This window comes from Pan paniscus, chromosome 20 (genome assembly GCF_029289425.2).
Source record: "Pan paniscus chromosome 20, NHGRI_mPanPan1-v2.0_pri, whole genome shotgun sequence".
Classification (NCBI taxonomy): Eukaryota; Metazoa; Chordata; class Mammalia; order Primates; family Hominidae; genus Pan; species Pan paniscus.
The window spans coordinates 12,933,241-12,950,817 of NC_073269.2; the positions used below are offsets into that span (position 1 = coordinate 12,933,241).

General features: G+C 52.2%; 1 protein-coding gene across 11 annotated transcripts in view; it reads left to right on the forward strand.

The window, feature by feature from the left end:
* Positions 1–11,340, forward strand: part of CERS4 (ceramide synthase 4) — a 54,006-nt gene extending 42,666 nt beyond the window's left edge. For 9 of the 11 annotated variants that reach the window (XM_034946885.3, XM_034946891.3, XM_034946888.3 and 6 more), the window contains 9 exons: positions 2,736–2,853; positions 3,906–4,024; positions 4,134–4,191; positions 4,550–4,600; positions 4,972–5,064; positions 5,303–5,431; positions 6,203–6,309; positions 10,119–10,275; positions 10,359–11,340. In XM_034946885.3, coding sequence (XP_034802776.1) covers positions 2,736–2,853; positions 3,906–4,024; positions 4,134–4,191; positions 4,550–4,600; positions 4,972–5,064; positions 5,303–5,431; positions 6,203–6,309; positions 10,119–10,275; positions 10,359–10,538 — 1,012 coding nt within the window. In that variant the 3' untranslated portion in view covers positions 10,539–11,340. The remainder of the gene's footprint in view (positions 1–2,735; positions 2,854–3,905; positions 4,025–4,133; positions 4,192–4,549; positions 4,601–4,971; positions 5,065–5,302; positions 5,432–6,202; positions 6,310–10,118; positions 10,276–10,358) is intronic. The other 2 variants (XM_034946886.3, XM_034946887.3) reach the window with 2 other exon arrangements.
* Positions 11,341–17,577: the final 6,237 nt, after the last annotated feature.

The following is a 17,577-nucleotide window of genomic DNA, read 5'->3' on the forward strand; positions in this document are numbered from 1 at the left end:
GCCAACATTGTGCCACTGCACTCCAGCCTCGGCAACAGAGCAAGACTCCATTAAAAAAAAAAAAAATGTGAGCTGGGGTGTTATCCCATCCCAAAGGCATCCCAGGGCCTCTGTGAAGGACAGTGAGGGGGGGGCGGAGGGTTTTCCAGTTTCAAACGCAGGGGTTTTAGCCCTTTAAAAAAAATTTTTTTTTTTGAATGTAGGCCAGACATGGTAGCTGATTCCTGTAATGTCAGCAATTTGGGAGGCTGAGGCGGGTGGATCGCTTGAGTCCAGGAGTTCGAGACCAGACTGCGCAACATGGTGAAACCTCATCTCTATTAAAAAAAAAAAATACAAAAATTAGGCTGGGTGCAGTGGCTCATGCCTGTAATCCTAGCACTTTGGGAGGCCAAGGCGGGCGGATCATGAGGTCAGGAGTTCAAGACCAGCCCAACCAACATGGTGAAACCCTGTCTCTACTAAAAGTACAAAAAATTAGTTGGGTGTGGTGGCACACACCTATAGTCCCAGCTACTCAGGAGGTTGAGGCAGGAGAATTGCTTGAACCCAGGAGACAGAGGTTGCAGTGAGCTGAGATCATGCCAGTGCACTCCAGCCTGGGCAACAAGAGCAAAACTCCATCTCAAAAAAAAAAAAAAAAAAAAGCCTCATCCCCACCAGTAGCTGGGACTGTAGGCATGCCACCACGCCTGGCTAACTTTTTTTTGAGACAGAGTCTTGCTCTTTCACCTTGGCTGGAGTACAGTAGCACGATCTCAGTTCACTGCAACCTCTACCTCCCAGGTTCAAGCGACTCTCCTACCTCAGCCTCACAAGTAACTGGGATTACAGGCATGTGCCACCACACCTGACTAATTTTTGTATTTTTAATAGAAACGGGGTTTTGCCATGTTGGCCAGACTAGTCTCAAACTCCTGATGTCAGGTGATCCGCCCACCTTGGCTTCCCAAAGTGCTAGGATTACAGGCAAGTGACACCACAACCCAGCTAAATTTTGTATTTTCAGTAGAGACAAGGTCTCACCATGTTGCCCAGGTTGGTCTTGAACTCCTGAGTTCAAGCAATCCTCCCGCCCTCCACCTCCAAAATGAGACTTTAAGAGGCAGGAGGCAGGACCAAAAACCAGAATCCTGAGTTCAAATTTCAGGTCTTTCACCTGCTCACAGTGTCACCTTGGGCATGTCTCTGACCCTCTGAGCCTCAGTTTACCCATTAGGACAATAGGGACTGAGTTAGGGTTAGACGAGCCAGTGTATCACATGGACTTGGCCCCATGCTTAGCAGATAAGCGCTCATTCTCTCCGCATCATGATTTAGTCTGCCATGAGTTCCTTGCTAGGCTGCTCTGAGCCTTTCACCAAATGAGGCATGATGTTAGGAGGGATGGTGGATATAAAATTCGGTCCCCACCTGTGGTGTTGGCGCGCCCTCTTGTGGGCAATGTGGTCATTGACCAGGGTCCCTGATCTCCAAGTCTCTACCCCGGAATGGGGGATGCTGGGAGGAGGGGCTTGGAGCGGGAACAGCCCCAGCCCCTGCCCCTGCCCGTGGGGAGCCCCTAGACTGGCGGGGGGTCAGACCAGGACCCAGGCCACAGTGAGACAGGCAGTAAAGACTCTTGTCCCTGGTTTGGGATTGGGCAAAGGTACCTGGGTACCCCAAGAGTTGGTCTGCACACCCTCACCCTACAGACAAAGGTCCAGCTGCTTTTTTTTTTTTTTTTTTTTTTGGAGACAGGGTCTTGTTGCTCTGTCACCCAGGCTGGAGTGCAGTGGTGCGATCTCGACTCACTGCCAGCTCCGCCTCCTGGGTTCACACCATTCTCCTGCCTCAGCTCAGCCTCCCAAATAGCTGGGACTACAGGGGCCCGCCACCTCGCCCGGCTAATTTTTTGTACTTTCAGTAGATGCAATCCTGGCTCACTGCAACCTCCACCTCCAGGTTCAAGCAATTCACCTGCCTCAACCTCCCGAGTAGCTGGGATTACAGGTGCACGCCACCACACCCAGATGATTTTGTATTTTCAGTAGAGACAGGGTTTCACCATATTGGTCAGGCTGGTCTCGAACTTCTGACCTCACGTGATCCGCCCACCTCAGCCCCAAAGTGCTGGGATAACAGGCATGAGTCAGCTGCCTTTCTTAGGTTTGGTCTAACGCAGCATCCTCCAGGGCCCCAGGGGATGAGGCCAGGAATAAGTGGAAAATCGAGTCCTGCCCCACGAGCCTTTCTGACTCTGGGCCTCCGAACCCTCTGATCAGATGGAAAAGAAAGACCAAGTCTTAGGCCGGGCGCGGTGGCTCACACCTGTAATCCCAGCACTCTGGGAGGCCGAGGTGGGCGGATCACAAGGTCAGGAGATCAAGACCATCCTGGCTAACACAGTGAAACCCCGTCTCTACTAAAAAATACAAAAAATTAGCCAGGCATAGTGGCGGGCGCCTGTAGTCCCAGCTACTCGGGAAGCTGAGGCAGGAGAATGGCGTGAACCCGGGAGGCGGAGCTTGCAGTGAGCCAAGATCGCGCCACTGCACTCCAGCCTGGGCGACAGAGCAATGCTCTTAAAAAAAAAAAGAGTCTTACACACCCTGCCATGTGCCAGCTGTGCTCTCTGAGCCTGTAACTTTGCTCCTCCGAGACTTGGTTTTCCCACCGGCAGCATGTCTGCCCCCACACACTGGCAGTCCCATCTCTTCACCTGGGCTGATAGGCTCTGTCTCCTTTGCACCCAGATTCATTGGCCTGCCCCTGAGCCGGTGGCTGGGTGTGAGGGATCAGACCAGGAGGCAAGTGAAGCCCAACGCCACGCTGGAGAAACACTTCCTCACGGAAGGGCACAGGCCCAAGGAGGTGAGAGCCCCCCATGCCCTCCGACCCGCACTACTGCCCTGGGGGTGGGGCGTGGGGATGGTGTGTGGCCCATTTGTTGGGGCAGGAGAAGCCAAGGTGGCTGCAGGCACCCCTGCAATGCCCCTACTTTCCACTCTTCATCCTCAATTCCCTGGGAAATGGCTCTACCCCCCAGCCTCCCTGGGAAACGACGCCCCACCCCTCCCAGCGTCCCTGGGACATGGAGCCCCGCCCCTCCTGGTCTCCCTGGGAAATGGGCCCCACCCCTTCCAGGGTCCCTGGGACATGGAGCCCCACCCCTCCAGCCTCCCTGGGAGATGAGGACCCGCCCTTCCCAGCCTCCTTGGGAGATGGGGCCCCTCCCCTCCCAGCCTCCCTGAGCCTTAGTGGGCACAGTTGCACAATGGACAGATTCTAGGAGAGTGAGAGTAGTTGCTTGCTCTCCTATCCTGGGGAGGAATGGAAGGTCTGAGCTGGTAGGGAAGGAGTAACAGAAGCAGCCCTGTGACCCTCCCTCCATTCCCGTCTCTGGTGTGGCTGCCCGCTGGACAGGGTCTGTGCTGTGGAGGCTTGGCTGCGTCCTGAGTGGGGTGGGGAATGGTGAAGACCACATACCCTAGAGGCGACAGGGCAGCTTCTACAGAGCTAGACATGACTCCCCCTTTACTTGTCAATTTCCCTCTTCAGGTAGGGCTTGGGGCTGGGGCAAGGTCTCAACTGCCTGTCTAGGTTGGAGGTGAGAACTGACCGTTCTGGAGGGACGCAGGGAAGCCTATCTGCGGGTAGGGGATGCTGCACGCCAGCATCTCTCTTAATCCCATCCCCATCAGCGACCTGCCTGCCCTATGAACAGGATTTGCTTCTCTTAGGGCCCAAGTGTTCTGCAGGGCCCCACGCTGGGACCCCCAACACTGCCCCTCCATAAGACATGGTCACCCTGTAGGCAAGATGTGGGGCTGCAGTGGAGAGGGCAGAGCCAAGTCCTGTCTGGGGACATGGGGGAAGCCACCACAGGGCCTCTGTGACCCTTGTCCCCATCACCCCCTCCCCAGCCCCAGCTGTCTCTCCTGGCCGCCCAGTGTGGCCTCACGCTGTGGCAGACCCAGCGATGGTTCCGGAGACGCCGGAACCAGGATCGACCCCAGCTGACCAAGAAGTTCTGTGAGGCCAGGTAAGTCCAGGATGGGGCTTCTGGGGTGCAGGGAACCGGGGGGCGGGGGGGGGGGGGCGGGTGTCTGCTGTTTTCTCTGCTGTTTTCACAGCTCCCTCCCCATCCACAGCTGGAGGTTTCTCTTCTACCTGTCCTCCTTCGTGGGCGGCCTCTCAGTCCTGTACCACGTAAGTATACCGGAGTATAGCTGACTGCTCACCTGCCCCATCCACCTGGCCTAGATCTGGCAGGAGGGGGGTGGTGTGGACTGGTGCAGCCAGAGAGGAAAACATGCAGCTGAGGAGAGAGCGAGCTTGGCAAGATGGTGGTGAATGTTCACTCAACAGGTATTTTTATTTACTATGCACCAAAAGTTGGGGTTCTGCAGTGAATGAGCCCCCCAGTCGAGAGTGAGAAGCAGGAAAAAGCAGGGCTGGGTGAAGGTAGCATCTATGAGACTGTGGAAAGAGAACCAAAGAGACCGCAGACCGAGGGTGTGAGGTTGGATTCTCACCTCCGCACAGCCTGACACCCGTTTCCCTGCAGGAGTCATGGCTGTGGGCACCAGTAATGTGCTGGGACAGGTACCCAAACCAGGTGAGTGGCAGTGTGTGTGTGAATGCTTGGAGGGTGAGGGCGATGATCACAGTTGCTGCAGCCATGGGCATGGGACCCGAACCCTGACACTACACTGTCATTCCCCACTGAGTCCCACGCTCTTTGATTCCTCTGGGGAATAGAGAGGGGCCAGAAAACTCCAAGCAGGAGTTTCCACCAAACCACTGCCCTTGATTACCTCCAGGGATGGGGAGCTCACTCATTGGGATTCAAGTATCTCATTAGGATTCAAGTATCTCATTGGGATTCAAGTATCCTGGTTTTGAGCGAAGGGAGTGGGCCCCGAGCCATACCCCTGCCCGATTGGAGCCTTCGCTCCCCACAGCTAACCTTGTCCTGTCCTGCTGCAGACTCTGAAGCCATCCCTGTACTGGTGGTACCTCTTGGAGCTGGGTTTCTACCTCTCACTGCTAATCAGGCTGCCCTTTGATGTCAAGCGCAAGGTGAGGCCAAATAAGAATCTGGAAGACCCAGTCTCTGGACGGGATGCTGGGGTGCTGGGTGGTAGGGCAGCCTTACAACCACACCTTGAGAGCTCCCTGGTGCCTCCTGCAGGAGATATAGAGGCCATGGGCCCAGAGGCCACACCAACCCCCTGAAAGGACCCACTTCTTGGCCCATAGGGTGGGGGACCTTCCAGCATCAAGCCTCGTCCCCACTATGACCCACCGTCTACTGCAGGATTTCAAGGAGCAGGTGATACACCACCTCGTGGCGGTCATCCTGATGACCTTTTCCTACAGCGCCAACCTGCTGCGCATTGGCTCTCTGGTGCTGCTGTTACACGATTCCTCCGACTACCTGCTGGAGGTGGGCCCGACCCCTGCCTGACCCTTTCCCAGCTGCTGTACCCAGCCCTCCCGGGTGCCCTGGAGATGAGGTCCCATTCCTCCCAACCTTCCTGGGAGATGGAGCCCCGCCCCTCCTATCTTTCTCGGGTGATGAGGCCCTGCCCCCTCTGTCATTCAGGCTGATAAGGCCCCACCCCCTCTGTCTTCCTGAGTGATGAAGCCCCACCCTTCTTGGCTTCCTGGGGCGGAGGCATCCCCCCTTCTCAGCTTCCTTGGGAGATGAGGCCCTGCCCCTCTCAGCTCCCTCCTTGGAGGATAAAGCTACACACATGTGGACACACACATGTATTCACATTTTTTTTTGAGACGGAGTCTCACTCTCTTGCCCAGGCTAGAGTGCAATGGCACACTCTGCTCACTGCAACCTCTGCCTCCCAGGTTCAAGTAATCTCCTGCCTCAGCTTCCCAAGAAGCTGGGATTACAGGCACTCGCCACCATGCCAGCTAACTTTTGTATTTTTAGTAGAGATGGAGTTTCACCATGTGGGCCAGGCTGGTCTCAAACTCCTGACCTCAGGTGATCTACCTGCCTCAGCCTCCCAAAGTGCTGGGATTACAGGCGTGAGCCACCATGCCCAGCCTACATTCACACTCTTTACCTTTCCTGAAAAGGTAGGTAGTTCCTGGAAACAAGGCCCCACCCCAACTCACCTGGTCCCATCCTATAGCACCTTCTCTTTGAGACCAGGCCCCTGGTCCTGAGCCCATTTCTCCCTGCTGCCCTTTTCAGGCCTGTAAGATGGTCAACTACATGCAGTATCAGCAAGTGTGCGACGCTCTCTTCCTCATCTTCTCCTTTGTCTTCTTCTACACCCGACTGGTCCTCTTTCCCACCCAGTGAGTCAGCCCTCCCATGGGGGTCAGGGAGGTGGGAGGGCGTGTCTGAGATTCCAGGACTGCCTCACCATTGGTACGCTGCCCCAAGGAGCTGGGGATCTTGGCTGGGAGAGTTCCAGGAGGAGGCAGGAAGGGTGTGCCAGGCACAGGGCACGGCATATGCAAAGGCGCAGAGGTGAGACAGAGAATTATAATTACTCAGCGTGCCTGGACCATGCAGTGGGAGGAGGGGTCAGGGCTGCCAGCGCACCAAAGTCTGCCCAGTAAATATTTGTGGGGGCCTCTCGAGTGTGCTGGTAACACAGCAGAGGCCACAGTTCAAAGATCCCGGCCCTTGTGAGCAGACATTGCATGGGTGGGAGCAGATGGTAAATGAGGCAGCCACGTGAACTACACAGCATGTGAAGGAGAGATTTACTAACAAGAAAATAAATTTGAGGGGCCGGGCGTGGTAGCTCATGCCTGTAATCCCAGCACTTTGGGAGGCTGAGGCGGGCGGGTCACTTGAGGTCAGGAGTTCCAGACCAGCCTGGCCAACATAGTGAAACCCCATCTCTACTAAAAATACAAAAGTTAGGCTGGCCACAGTGGCTCACCCCTGTAATCCCAACACTTTGGGAGGCTGAGGCGGGCGGGTCACTTGAGGTCAGGAGTTCCAGACCAGCCTGGCCAACATAGTGAAACCCCATCTCTACTAAAAATACAAAAGTTAGGCTGGCCACAGTGGCTCACCCCTGTAATCCCAACACTTTGGGAGGCTGAGGCAGGCAGATCACGAGGTCAGGAGTTTGACACCAGCCTGGCCAACATGGTGAAACCTTGTCTCTATTAAAAATTAAAAATTAGCCGGACGTGATGGTGCATACCTGTAATCCCAGCTACTCGGGAGGCTGAGGCAGGAGGATCATTTAAACCCAGAAGGCAGAGGCTACAGCAAATCAAGATTGTACCACTGCACTCCAGCCTGGGTGACAGAGGGAGACTTTGTCTTAAATAAAATTGGCCAGGTGTGATGGCTCACGCCTGTCATCCCAGCACTTTGGGAGGCCAAGGTGGCTGGATCACCTGAGGTCAGGAGATCGAGACCACTTTGGCCAACACAGAGAAACCCTGTCTCTACTGAAAACACAATAATTAGCTGGGCATGGTGGCACACGCCCGTAATCCCAGCTACGCGGGAGGCTAAGGCAGGAGAATCACTTGAACCCAGGAGGCAGAGGTTGCAGTGAGCTGAGATCACACCACTGCACTCCAGCCTGGGCAACAGAGCAAGACTCTGTCTCTAAATAAAAAAAAAAAAAAAAAGGAAGGGAGCAGGAAATATGGGAGAGGTGGGTAGTTGGAATTAGAATAGCAGGTAATGCCTCGCTGGCAGCGTTTGTACCGAGATGGGAGGGAGGTGAGGGACAGAACCACGTTGATCAGAGGGGAAGTGTGTTCCAGGCAGAGAATAGCATGTGCAAAGGCCCTGAGGCAAGACCATGCCCGGCATGTTAGAGGAAGAATGAGGTGGCCTGTGTGGCTGGAGCAGAGTGGGTGAGGGGGAGGGTAGGGAGGGGATGGGGTAGGCCGTGCAGGTCCTTGAGGGCTGTGGGCAGGACTTTGGCTTTGACCCCGGGGGAGATGGGAGCCATGGAGGTTATAAGCAGAGGAGGGATTCAATCTGACCTAGGTGTTCTGGGTGCCCTTTGGCAGCTGCAGGGGAAACACCATGGGAAGTGTGGGCAGGAGTGAGGGGACCCAGGGTAGGCAAGAGAAGTGGGCAGACTTAAGGGGATGCCTCTGGGATCAGGAGATGGGAACAAGCACAGAAGGAACTGCTTGAGGCAGCAGCAGCTCAGCCCTGCTGGGTTTGAGGGGTCTGTGGCCTCAGAGGAGACATGGAGAAGGCAGTGGGCATGCCAGTCTGGGCTTCTGGGGAAAGAAATAATGTAGGAGTTGCCAGTCCATGGCTGGTATTTGCAGCCAGCAGCCTGGATGGCATCACCTAGGGACCAGGTATGGATAGAGAGGCTCAGTCCTCCGGCTTCCTGATGTTTGCAGGTCGAGAGAGGAAGAACAGGGCGCATGGAGCATATGAGTCAGATTACATCCCCCCTCTGGCTGCAACCCTCCATGGGTCCCACCTATCTTGGTTTCAAGGCCTGAGGAGATTAGGCAGAAGTGGCTGTGAGATGGGGAGATGGTGGGGTACGGGGAGCCAGAGAGGGAAGGGGCCCAGGGAGGAGGGGGGGCTGCTGGCAACCTGTTGTGCCAGCTGGTGGGGGTGCAGGGCTGAGCACTGTGGAGTGAGGAAGGCGAGGTCGCTGGTCACCCTACAGCTGATTGGGGGGTAGGAGAAACACAGCAGCTACAGCCAGTACTTTTTGAGACGGAGTCTTGCTCTGTCACCTAGACTGGAGTGCAATGGCGTGATCTCAGCCCACCACAACCTCCGCCTCCCGGGTTCAAGCAATTCTCCTGCCTCAGCCTCCTGAGTAGCTGGAATTACAGGCACCCACCACACCTGGCTAATTTTTTTTTTAGTAGAGATGGGGGTTTCACCATGTTGGCCAGGCTGGACTCGAACTTCTGACCTCGTGATCCACCCGCCTCCACCTCCCAAAGTGCTGGGATTACAGGCGTGAGCCACAGTGCCCAGCCCAGCCGGTACTTTCAAGGAGTTCCAAGGAAAAAAAAGCCTACAGGGAAAAGAAATAAGTTGGTGCCCAGAGGGGCAGAGTAAAGAGTGAGCTTTTTGTTTTTTTCTTTCTTGTGTGAAATAACAGTGGGATTGGAGTTGATGATAAAGAACCAGCAGGAAGGCTGGGTACAGCGGCTCACGCCTGTAATCCCAGCACTTTGGGAGGCTGAGGTGAACAGATCACTTGAGGTCAGGAGTTCCAGACCAGCCTGGCCAACATGGCAAAAACCACCTCTCTACTAAAAATACAAAAATTAGCTGGGCGTGGTGGCGGGCGTCTATAATCCCAGCTACGTGGGAGGCTGAGGCAGGAGAATCGCTGGAACCTGGGAAGCGGAGGTTGCAGTGAGCCGAGATCACGCCATTGCACTCCAGCCTAGGTGACAAAGCAAGACTCCGTCTCAAAAAAACAAAAAAAAGAACTACAGCTGAGTTTGAGAAGAGGATGTGGTGGGAGCTGGACTCCAGGACAGTGTCCCAGGCAAAAAGCAAGGAGTTGTTTGAGGGGAGGAGCAGTGCTGGGGAACATTCTTTCCAACTGGCTTGGGTTGCACAGTGAAAATGAAGCCCCGCCCCTCCCAGCCTCCCTGGAAGACAAAGCCCCACCTCCGTCCGGCTACCTGGGAGATGAGGCCCCACCCCTTTTTTACTCCTTGGGAGATGAGGCCCCGCCCCTCTTAAACTCTGGGAGATGGAGCCCTGCTCCCTGTGTCTTCCTGGGAGATGAGGCCCCACCGCCTGCCTTCCTGACATGAAGCCCCTCCCCTATGAGGTGAGTAGGCAGTCGCCTGCTGATGAGGGGGAGGTGATGGGGGTCTGAAGAGTAGAGAGAAGCTGTCAGAGTGCCACCCAGGAAAGCAGCTGAGTTCATAAGTACCCGCTTGGGTGGGGTTCATAGTCATGAATGGCCAGTCAGGGAGCTCGTGTGTGTGTCCTGCTCATTTAGTACAAGCGAGAGGGGGCCTTGCGTGCCCAGCTCAAGAATGTTAGGTATCATGGGGTGGGGGGCACTAGGGAGCCATAGAAGGTTATGGAGCAGGGAAGACCATGCCAGTTAGAAATTCTTAGGACTGGGGGCTACAGCAGCTGGTCAAACCCCAGCCTCCTCCTCTCCCTCTGGCTGTAGGATCCTCTACACCACATACTACGAGTCCATCACCAACAGGGGCCCCTTCTTCGGCTACTACTTCTTCAACGGGCTTCTGATGTTGCTGCAGCTGCTGCACGTGTTCTGGTCTTGCCTCATTCTGCGCATGCTCTATAGCTTCATGAAGAAGGGCCAGGTATGGCTGGACCTCCCCGGGGGCCCCAGCCCTAAGCTCCTCCTTCCTCCCTGCTCTGAGCTCCATCCCTCTCTGTTCCCCAGATGGAGAAGGACATTCGTAGTGATGTAGAAGAATCAGACTCCAGTGAGGAGGCGGCGGCGGCCCAGGAACCTCTGCAGCTAAAGAACGGGGCAGCTGGAGGGCCCAGGCCAGCCCCCACTGATGGCCCTCGGAGCCGGGGGGCCGGGCGTCTGACCAACAGGCACCCAACAGCCACATAGCCGGGCGGGGCTGGCTGTAAGGGGTTGCCCCCCTGCCAGCGCCTTGGATATTTCTGGGGTGACTGGACTGGCGCCCCTGGGCCACCTTTCTGGAGACAGGGAGGGCCCCACCCGGGGTGGGCTGATGATCTGTCTCCAGCCCCTTCCTTCTGCCCACCCGCCCTTCTTCCCTCTGGGCAACTGGACAGAGCTGGGAGCCAGCAGCTGGATGCTGTGGCTGGCCAGAGACACCTCCAGGCTGTAGCCTGGGGGCTGGGGGGAGCCCCAGGCTGAAAAGGGTCCAATTAAAACAAATGGAGCCAAATTTTCTGCCTGAGAACTTGGGTCCCTATCAAAGTTCCTTCTTCATCTCCAGAGACCCCCCCGAGGGAGCCAGGCCTCTGCTTACATACCCCACCTACGGGATACTCACTGCCACCCAAGGATGCAGGGCCCCAGGGGCCCCAGACAGCAACAGAGCCCAGAGACCACCCGCTCCCCACGCTGTTCCCAGATGAGCCCCCGACTCGCCAGCCAGTGACTCAAACAAGCCCCTCCCTCCACCCTTAGGGTACCCCTGGGTCAGCCTCTCAAAGACCCCCTTGCAGACTAGCTCTGAAACGTCAAGTCCTTTGCCCAAGCTCACAGACAGGTCACAGACCAGGCCTGTCTCTGCAGTCCTTAAGTCCGGTAGATTGCCCACCTTTGTGGTCCCTGGATCCTTCCTTGGGACAGTGGAGGGAGTGGGCTGAAATCCCACAAACTTCCCAAGGGTTAGCCTGGGGAGGTCACTGTCTCTTCAAGAGCTCCAAAAATAAAGAAACAGAGGCCGGGCCTGGTGGCTCACACCTGGAATCCCAGCACTTTTGGAGGCTGAGGCAGGGGGATCACTTGAGGTCAGGAGGTCAAGACCAGACTTGGCAACATGGTAAAACCCCATCTCTACTAAAAATACAAAAACTAGCAGGGCAGGGTGACCCACACCTGTAATCGCAGTCACCTGGGAGGCTGAGGCAGGAGAATCACTTGAACCCGGGAGGTGGAGGCTGCAGTGAGCCAAGATCACGCCACTGCACTCCAGCCTGGTCAACAGAGCAAGACTCCATCTCAAAACAAAACAAAAGCCAGGCGTGGTGGCTCGCGCCTGTAATCCCAGCACTTTGGGAGGCCGAAGCGGGCGGATAGTGAGGTCAGGAGATCTAGACCATCCTGGCTAACATGGTGAAACCTCACCTCTACTAAAAATACAAAAAATTACCCAGGCGTGGTGGTGGGCGCCTGTAGTCCCATCTACTCGGGAGGCTGAGGCAGGAGAATGGCGTGAACTCAGAAGGCGGAGCTTGCAGCGAGCCAAGATCTCGCGCCACTGCACTCCAGCCTGGTTGACAGAGCGAGACTGTCTCAGATAAACAAGAAATTGGACAACAAAGTATTGGAGAGAATGTGGGGGGTCAATAATCTCACATACATTATCAGGGGGAATATAAATTGTTACCAACACTGGAAAACCATTCAGCATTGTGTATAATAGTTGACCTTTTATAAAGCTCAAAAGCAACCCAAATGAGATAATATATAGGCATGAATACCTAGCTAGTAGAACTGTAATAAAACAAACACAAAATTCAAATTAGTAAATTACCTTTGATCTGGGAAGGTAAGGGGATGGGATTCAGATAGATATCAATTACTATCACTGTTCTAGTTTTTGAAGTGAGGTGAAGTTTTTTTTGTTTGTTTTTTGAGATGGAGTCTCTTTCTGTCACCCAGGCTAGAATGCACTGGTGCCATCTCGGCTCACTGCAACCTCCGCCTCCCAGGTTCAAGTGATTCTCCTGCCTCAGCCTCCCGAGTAGCTGGGACTACAGGCACATGCCACCACGCCCGGGTAATTTTTGTATTTTTAGTAGAGAGGTGGTTTTGTCACGTTGGTCAAGCTGGTCTCGAACGCCTGACCTCAAATGATCCACCCGCCTCAGCCTCCCAAAGTGCTGGAATTACAGGCGTGAGAGAGGTGAAGTTTTTGACGTGAAGTGACACACTCATTAAATACAATTTTTAAAGGGATATGACAAGCTACAAAATGGAAGAAAATATTTGCATATGATATATCTGAAGAGGTTCTAGCATCCAGGATAGATAGATAGATAGATAGATAGATAGATAGATAGATAGATAGATAGATAGATAGATAGATATCTCTTACAACTCAACAACAACAAAAACCCTAATTTAAAAAATGGGTGACCGGGCACGGTAGCTCATGCCTGTAATCCTAGCACTTTGGGAGGCCAAGGCAGGCAGGTCACCTGAGGTCAAGAGTTAGAGACCAGCCTGGCCAACATAGTGAAACCCCAACTCTACTAAAAATACAAAAATTAGCCAGGCGTGGTAGGGGGTGCCTGTAATTCCAGCTACTCGGGAGGCTGAGGCAGGAGAATCACTTGAACCTGGGAGGTGCAGGTTGCAGTAAGCCGAGATCGTGCCACTGCACTCCAGCCAGGGCAACAGAGCCAGACTCCATCTCAAAAAAAAAAAAAAGGGGCAAAGAGACCAGGTGTGGTGGCTCACCCCTGTAATCCCAGCACTTTGGGAGCTTAGGCAAGAGGATCAGTTGAGTCCAGGAATTCAAGACCAGCCTGGGAAATATAGCAAGACTCCCGTCTCCAAAAAAACAGAAAAAAACAAATAGGTAAAGGACTTGAATAGAAATTTCTCGACTGAGTGTGGTGGCTCACACCTGTAATCCCAGCACTTTGGGAGGCTAAGGCAGGTGGATCACCTGAGGTCAGGAGTTCGAAAACAGCCTGGCCAACATGGTGAAACCCATCTCTACTAAAAATACAAAAATTAGCCGGGCATGGTGACATGTGCATGTAATCCTAGCTACTCGGGAGGCTGAGGCAGGAGAATCGCTTGAACCCGGGAGGCAGAGGTTGCAGTGAGCTGAGATCACACCACTGCACTTCAGCCTGGGCAACAAGAGCAAGACTCCATCTAAAAGAAAAAGAAAAAGAAAAAAAAATTCCCAAAAAGAAATGGCCAATAAGCACATGAAAAAATATTCAACATCATTAGTCGTTAGGAAAATGCAAATCAAAAACACAACGAGAAACCACTTTACATCCACAAGAGTGGGTATAATAAAAGAAGTGTTGGCCAGGTGCAGTGTAATCCCCTCATGCCTGTAATCCCCAAACTTTGGGAGGCTGAGGCAGGTGGATCACCTGAGGTCGAGACTTCGAGACCAGCCTGACCAACATGGAGAAACCCCTCTCTCCTAAAAATACAAAATTAGCCGGGCATGGTGGTACATGTCTGTAATCCCAGGTACTTGGGAGACTGAGGCAGGAGAATCACTTGAACCTGGGAGGCAGAGGTTGCAGGGAGCCAAGATCATGCCACTACACTCCAGCCTGGGTAACAAGAGTGAAACTCTGTCTTAAAAGTGTTGGCAAGGATGTGGAAAAAATGAAACAACTGTATTCACTGCTGGTGGAAATGTAAAATACTCACTGTGGAAAATCGTTTGGTGGTTCCTCAAGAAGTTAAATAGAATTACTATATGATCCAGCAATTCCACTCCTAGGAATAGACCCAAAAGAATTGGAAGCAGGTACTCAAATATTTACACATGAATGTTCATAGCAGCACTAGTCACAATAAAGGTAGAAACAGCTGGTGACAATGGTTCACTCCTGTAATCCCAACACTTTGGGAGGTCGAAGTGGGAGGATTGCTTGAGCCCAGGAGTTCAAGACCAGCCTGGACAACATAGTGAGACATGGTCTCTGCAAAAAAATAGAAAAATCAGCAGGGTGTGGTGGCATGCACGTATACTCCCAGCTACTCAGGAAGTTGAGTGAGAGGATTGCCTGAGCCCAGGAGTACAAGACTGCTGTGAGCTATGATCATGCCACTATACTCCAGCCTGTGCAACAGAGTGAGACCCTGTCTGGAGGGGCCGGGGGGGGGGGCAGAAAAAAACACCATAGAAACATCCCGAATGTCCAATAACAAATTGTAGTCCATCCATACAATGGACTACTACTCAGCCATGAAAAGGAATACAGCACTCACATATGCTACATGTGAATGAACCCTGGAAGCATTATGCTCAGTGTAAGAACCCAGACATAAAAGGACACACATTTTATGATTCCACCTATATGAAATATCCAGAAGAGGTAAACCTATAAAAATAAAATGTATATTTATAGTTGCCGGGGGCTTCAGGGTGAAGGCATAGGAAGAAACTGTGTAATGGGTAAGGAGTTTTATTTTGCAGCGGTGAAAATGTTTTGGAACTAAAGTCGTGGTTCTACAACATTGCAAATGCACTCAATGCCACTGAACTGTTCACTTTAAAATGGTTCATTATGTAAATTTCATCTTAATAAATGCATGAAGAAAGGGATTTGTATATATCAACTACAGTGTCTCATGAAGCAAGGATTATAATTATTCCATTTACCTGGTGTTTCCCTATCCAATAATTCCCATTCCCTCCAAAAAAACAAATAATAGGAACCTCATGGGTTGAAAGAGAGCCCATAATGAAGATTAGAAAATACACTCCTATAGATGAATAGCAAAGGCCAGGCACAGTGGCTCACGCCTGTAATCCCAGCACTTTGGGAGGTCAAGGTGGGCGGATCACGAGGTCAGGAGATCGAGACCATCCTGGCCAACATGGTGAAACCCCGTCTCTACTAAAAATACAAAAATTAGCTGGGTGTGGTGGCACATGCCTGTAATCCCAGCTACTCGGGAGGTTGAGACATGCCAGCACTCCAGCCTGGCAACAGAGTGAGATTTTGTCTCGGAAAAAAAAAAAAAAAAAGATGAATAGCAAAAATATAAAAATATTACATGTCAATGTTTGTGGAGTGTAGCTTAAGCAATCCTTTGGAGGAAGTTTGCAGCCTAACAGGCTTATATTAGAAAAGAAAAAAAAAAAAAAAAGCAGCCTGGTGTGGTGGCTCACACCTGTAATCCCAGCACTCTGGGAGGCCAAGGGGGGTGGATCATGAGGTCAGGAGTTTGAGATCAGCCTGACCAACATGGTGAAACCCCGTCTCTACTAAAGATACAAAAAAAAAAAAAAAATTAGCCAGCAGTGGTGGCACGTGCCTGTAATCCCAGCTACTCAGGAGGCTGAGGCAGGAGAATCGCTTGAACCCGGGAGGCAGAAGTTTCAATAAGCCAAGATTGTGCCATTGTACTCCAGCCTGGGCAACAGGGTGAGACTCAAAAAAAAAAAAAAAAAAGAAAAAGCTCAAAAATAATTAGCTAAGCATTTAAGAAGATTTTAAAGAACAGTAAAATAAGCTCAATAAAAGAAAAAACAGGATAAGTGTTAAAATTAGGATCATCAAACCTAAAAGTTAGTTATTTGAATGACTAATAGACAAACATCTGGCAAGATTAATAAAGAAAAATAAAAGAAGTCACAGAAAAAAATATAAAGACAGGCCAGGTGCGGTGGCTCATACCTGTAATCCCAGCACTTCTGGAGACCAAGGGAGAGGATCACTGAGCCCAGGAGTTCAAGATCAGCCTGGCAACATGGCAAGACCCCCATCTCTGCACAAAATTTAAAAATCAGGCATGGTGGTATGTGCCTGTAGTCCCAGCTACTCAGGAGCTCAAGGCAGGAGGACCACTTGAACCAGGAGTTCAAGGCTGCAGTGAGCCGTGATCTTGCCACTGCACTCCAACCTGAGGAATAGTGGAAGACCCCAACACTAAAAAACAAAAATAAAGCATCATACATGTCAAATGTTATATTTAATGTCATATTTAATTGTTGAGCACATAACCCTTAAGGTAAGAAATAAGACAATAGCTGCTATCGCCACCCTTATTCAAAATTATTCTGGGAGTTCTAGTTAACAATAAATCAAAAAAGGCCGGGTGCGGTGGCTCACGCCTGTAATCCCAGCACTTTGGGAGGCCGAGGCAGGCAGATCACCTGAGGTCGGGAGTTCGAGACCAGCCTGACCAACATGGAGATACCCCATCTCTACTAAAAACACAAAAAATTAGCCGGGTGTGGTGGCTCATGCCTGTAATCCCAGCTACTTGGGAGGCTGAGGCAGGAGAATCACTTGAACCTGGGTGGCGGAGGTTGCAGTGAGGCGAGGTCATGCCATTGCATTCCAGCCCAGGCAACAAGAGTGAAATTCCGCCAATTAAAAAAAAAAAACCGTAAAACAAAAAAAGATATAAGTAGGAGAAATAAAGAGAATAAAACTGCCCATTATTAGTCTATGACATATCTATATCAAAAACCCAGGATGTAGAAGGCAGCACAAGATAACAGAATAGAAGGCTCCACCAACCATCCCTCCAACAAGGACACCAATTTAACAACTACACACAAAAAAGCACTTTCCCAAGAACCAAAAATCCCAGCCGGGAGCAGTGGCTCATGCCTGTAGTTCCAGCTACTCAGGAGGCTGAGGCAGGAGAATCACTTGAACCCGGGAGGCAGAGGTTGCAGTGAGCCGAGATCGCGCCACTGCACCCCAGCCTGGGCGACAGAGCAAGACTCTGTCTCCAAAAAAAAAAAAAAAGAACCAAAAATCAGGTGAGCACTCACAGTACCCGGTTTTAACTTTATATCACTGAAAGACACACTGAAGAAACACACTGAAAGTCCTGAATCTCTGACACCACCTCTCCGCCACCCCTGGCAGCATGGTGTGGAGAGTGCCTTTGTGTGTTGGGGAGAGGGAGGGGGCAGCAATTGTGAGGCATGGAACCCAGCGCTGTCCTTTTAGAGCAGAAAGAAAAACCCGACCACACTCAGCTGATGCCCACCCATAGAGGGTGTGGGCGGCAAGCCACCCAGGTGCCGAGGCAAGAGACTGAGGGCACAAGTTGTTCCAGTAAAATAAAAAGTATATATAAAATAAAAATAGTTACACCAGAAGACAAGAGTGCGAGCCCTCTGTTATACCCGGACAGGGCCACTAGAGGGCTCCATGGTCTAGCGGTAATGCCGGCGCCTGGGAAGGCACCCGTTACTTGGCAGACCTTGGTCTAGCAGTAGGGT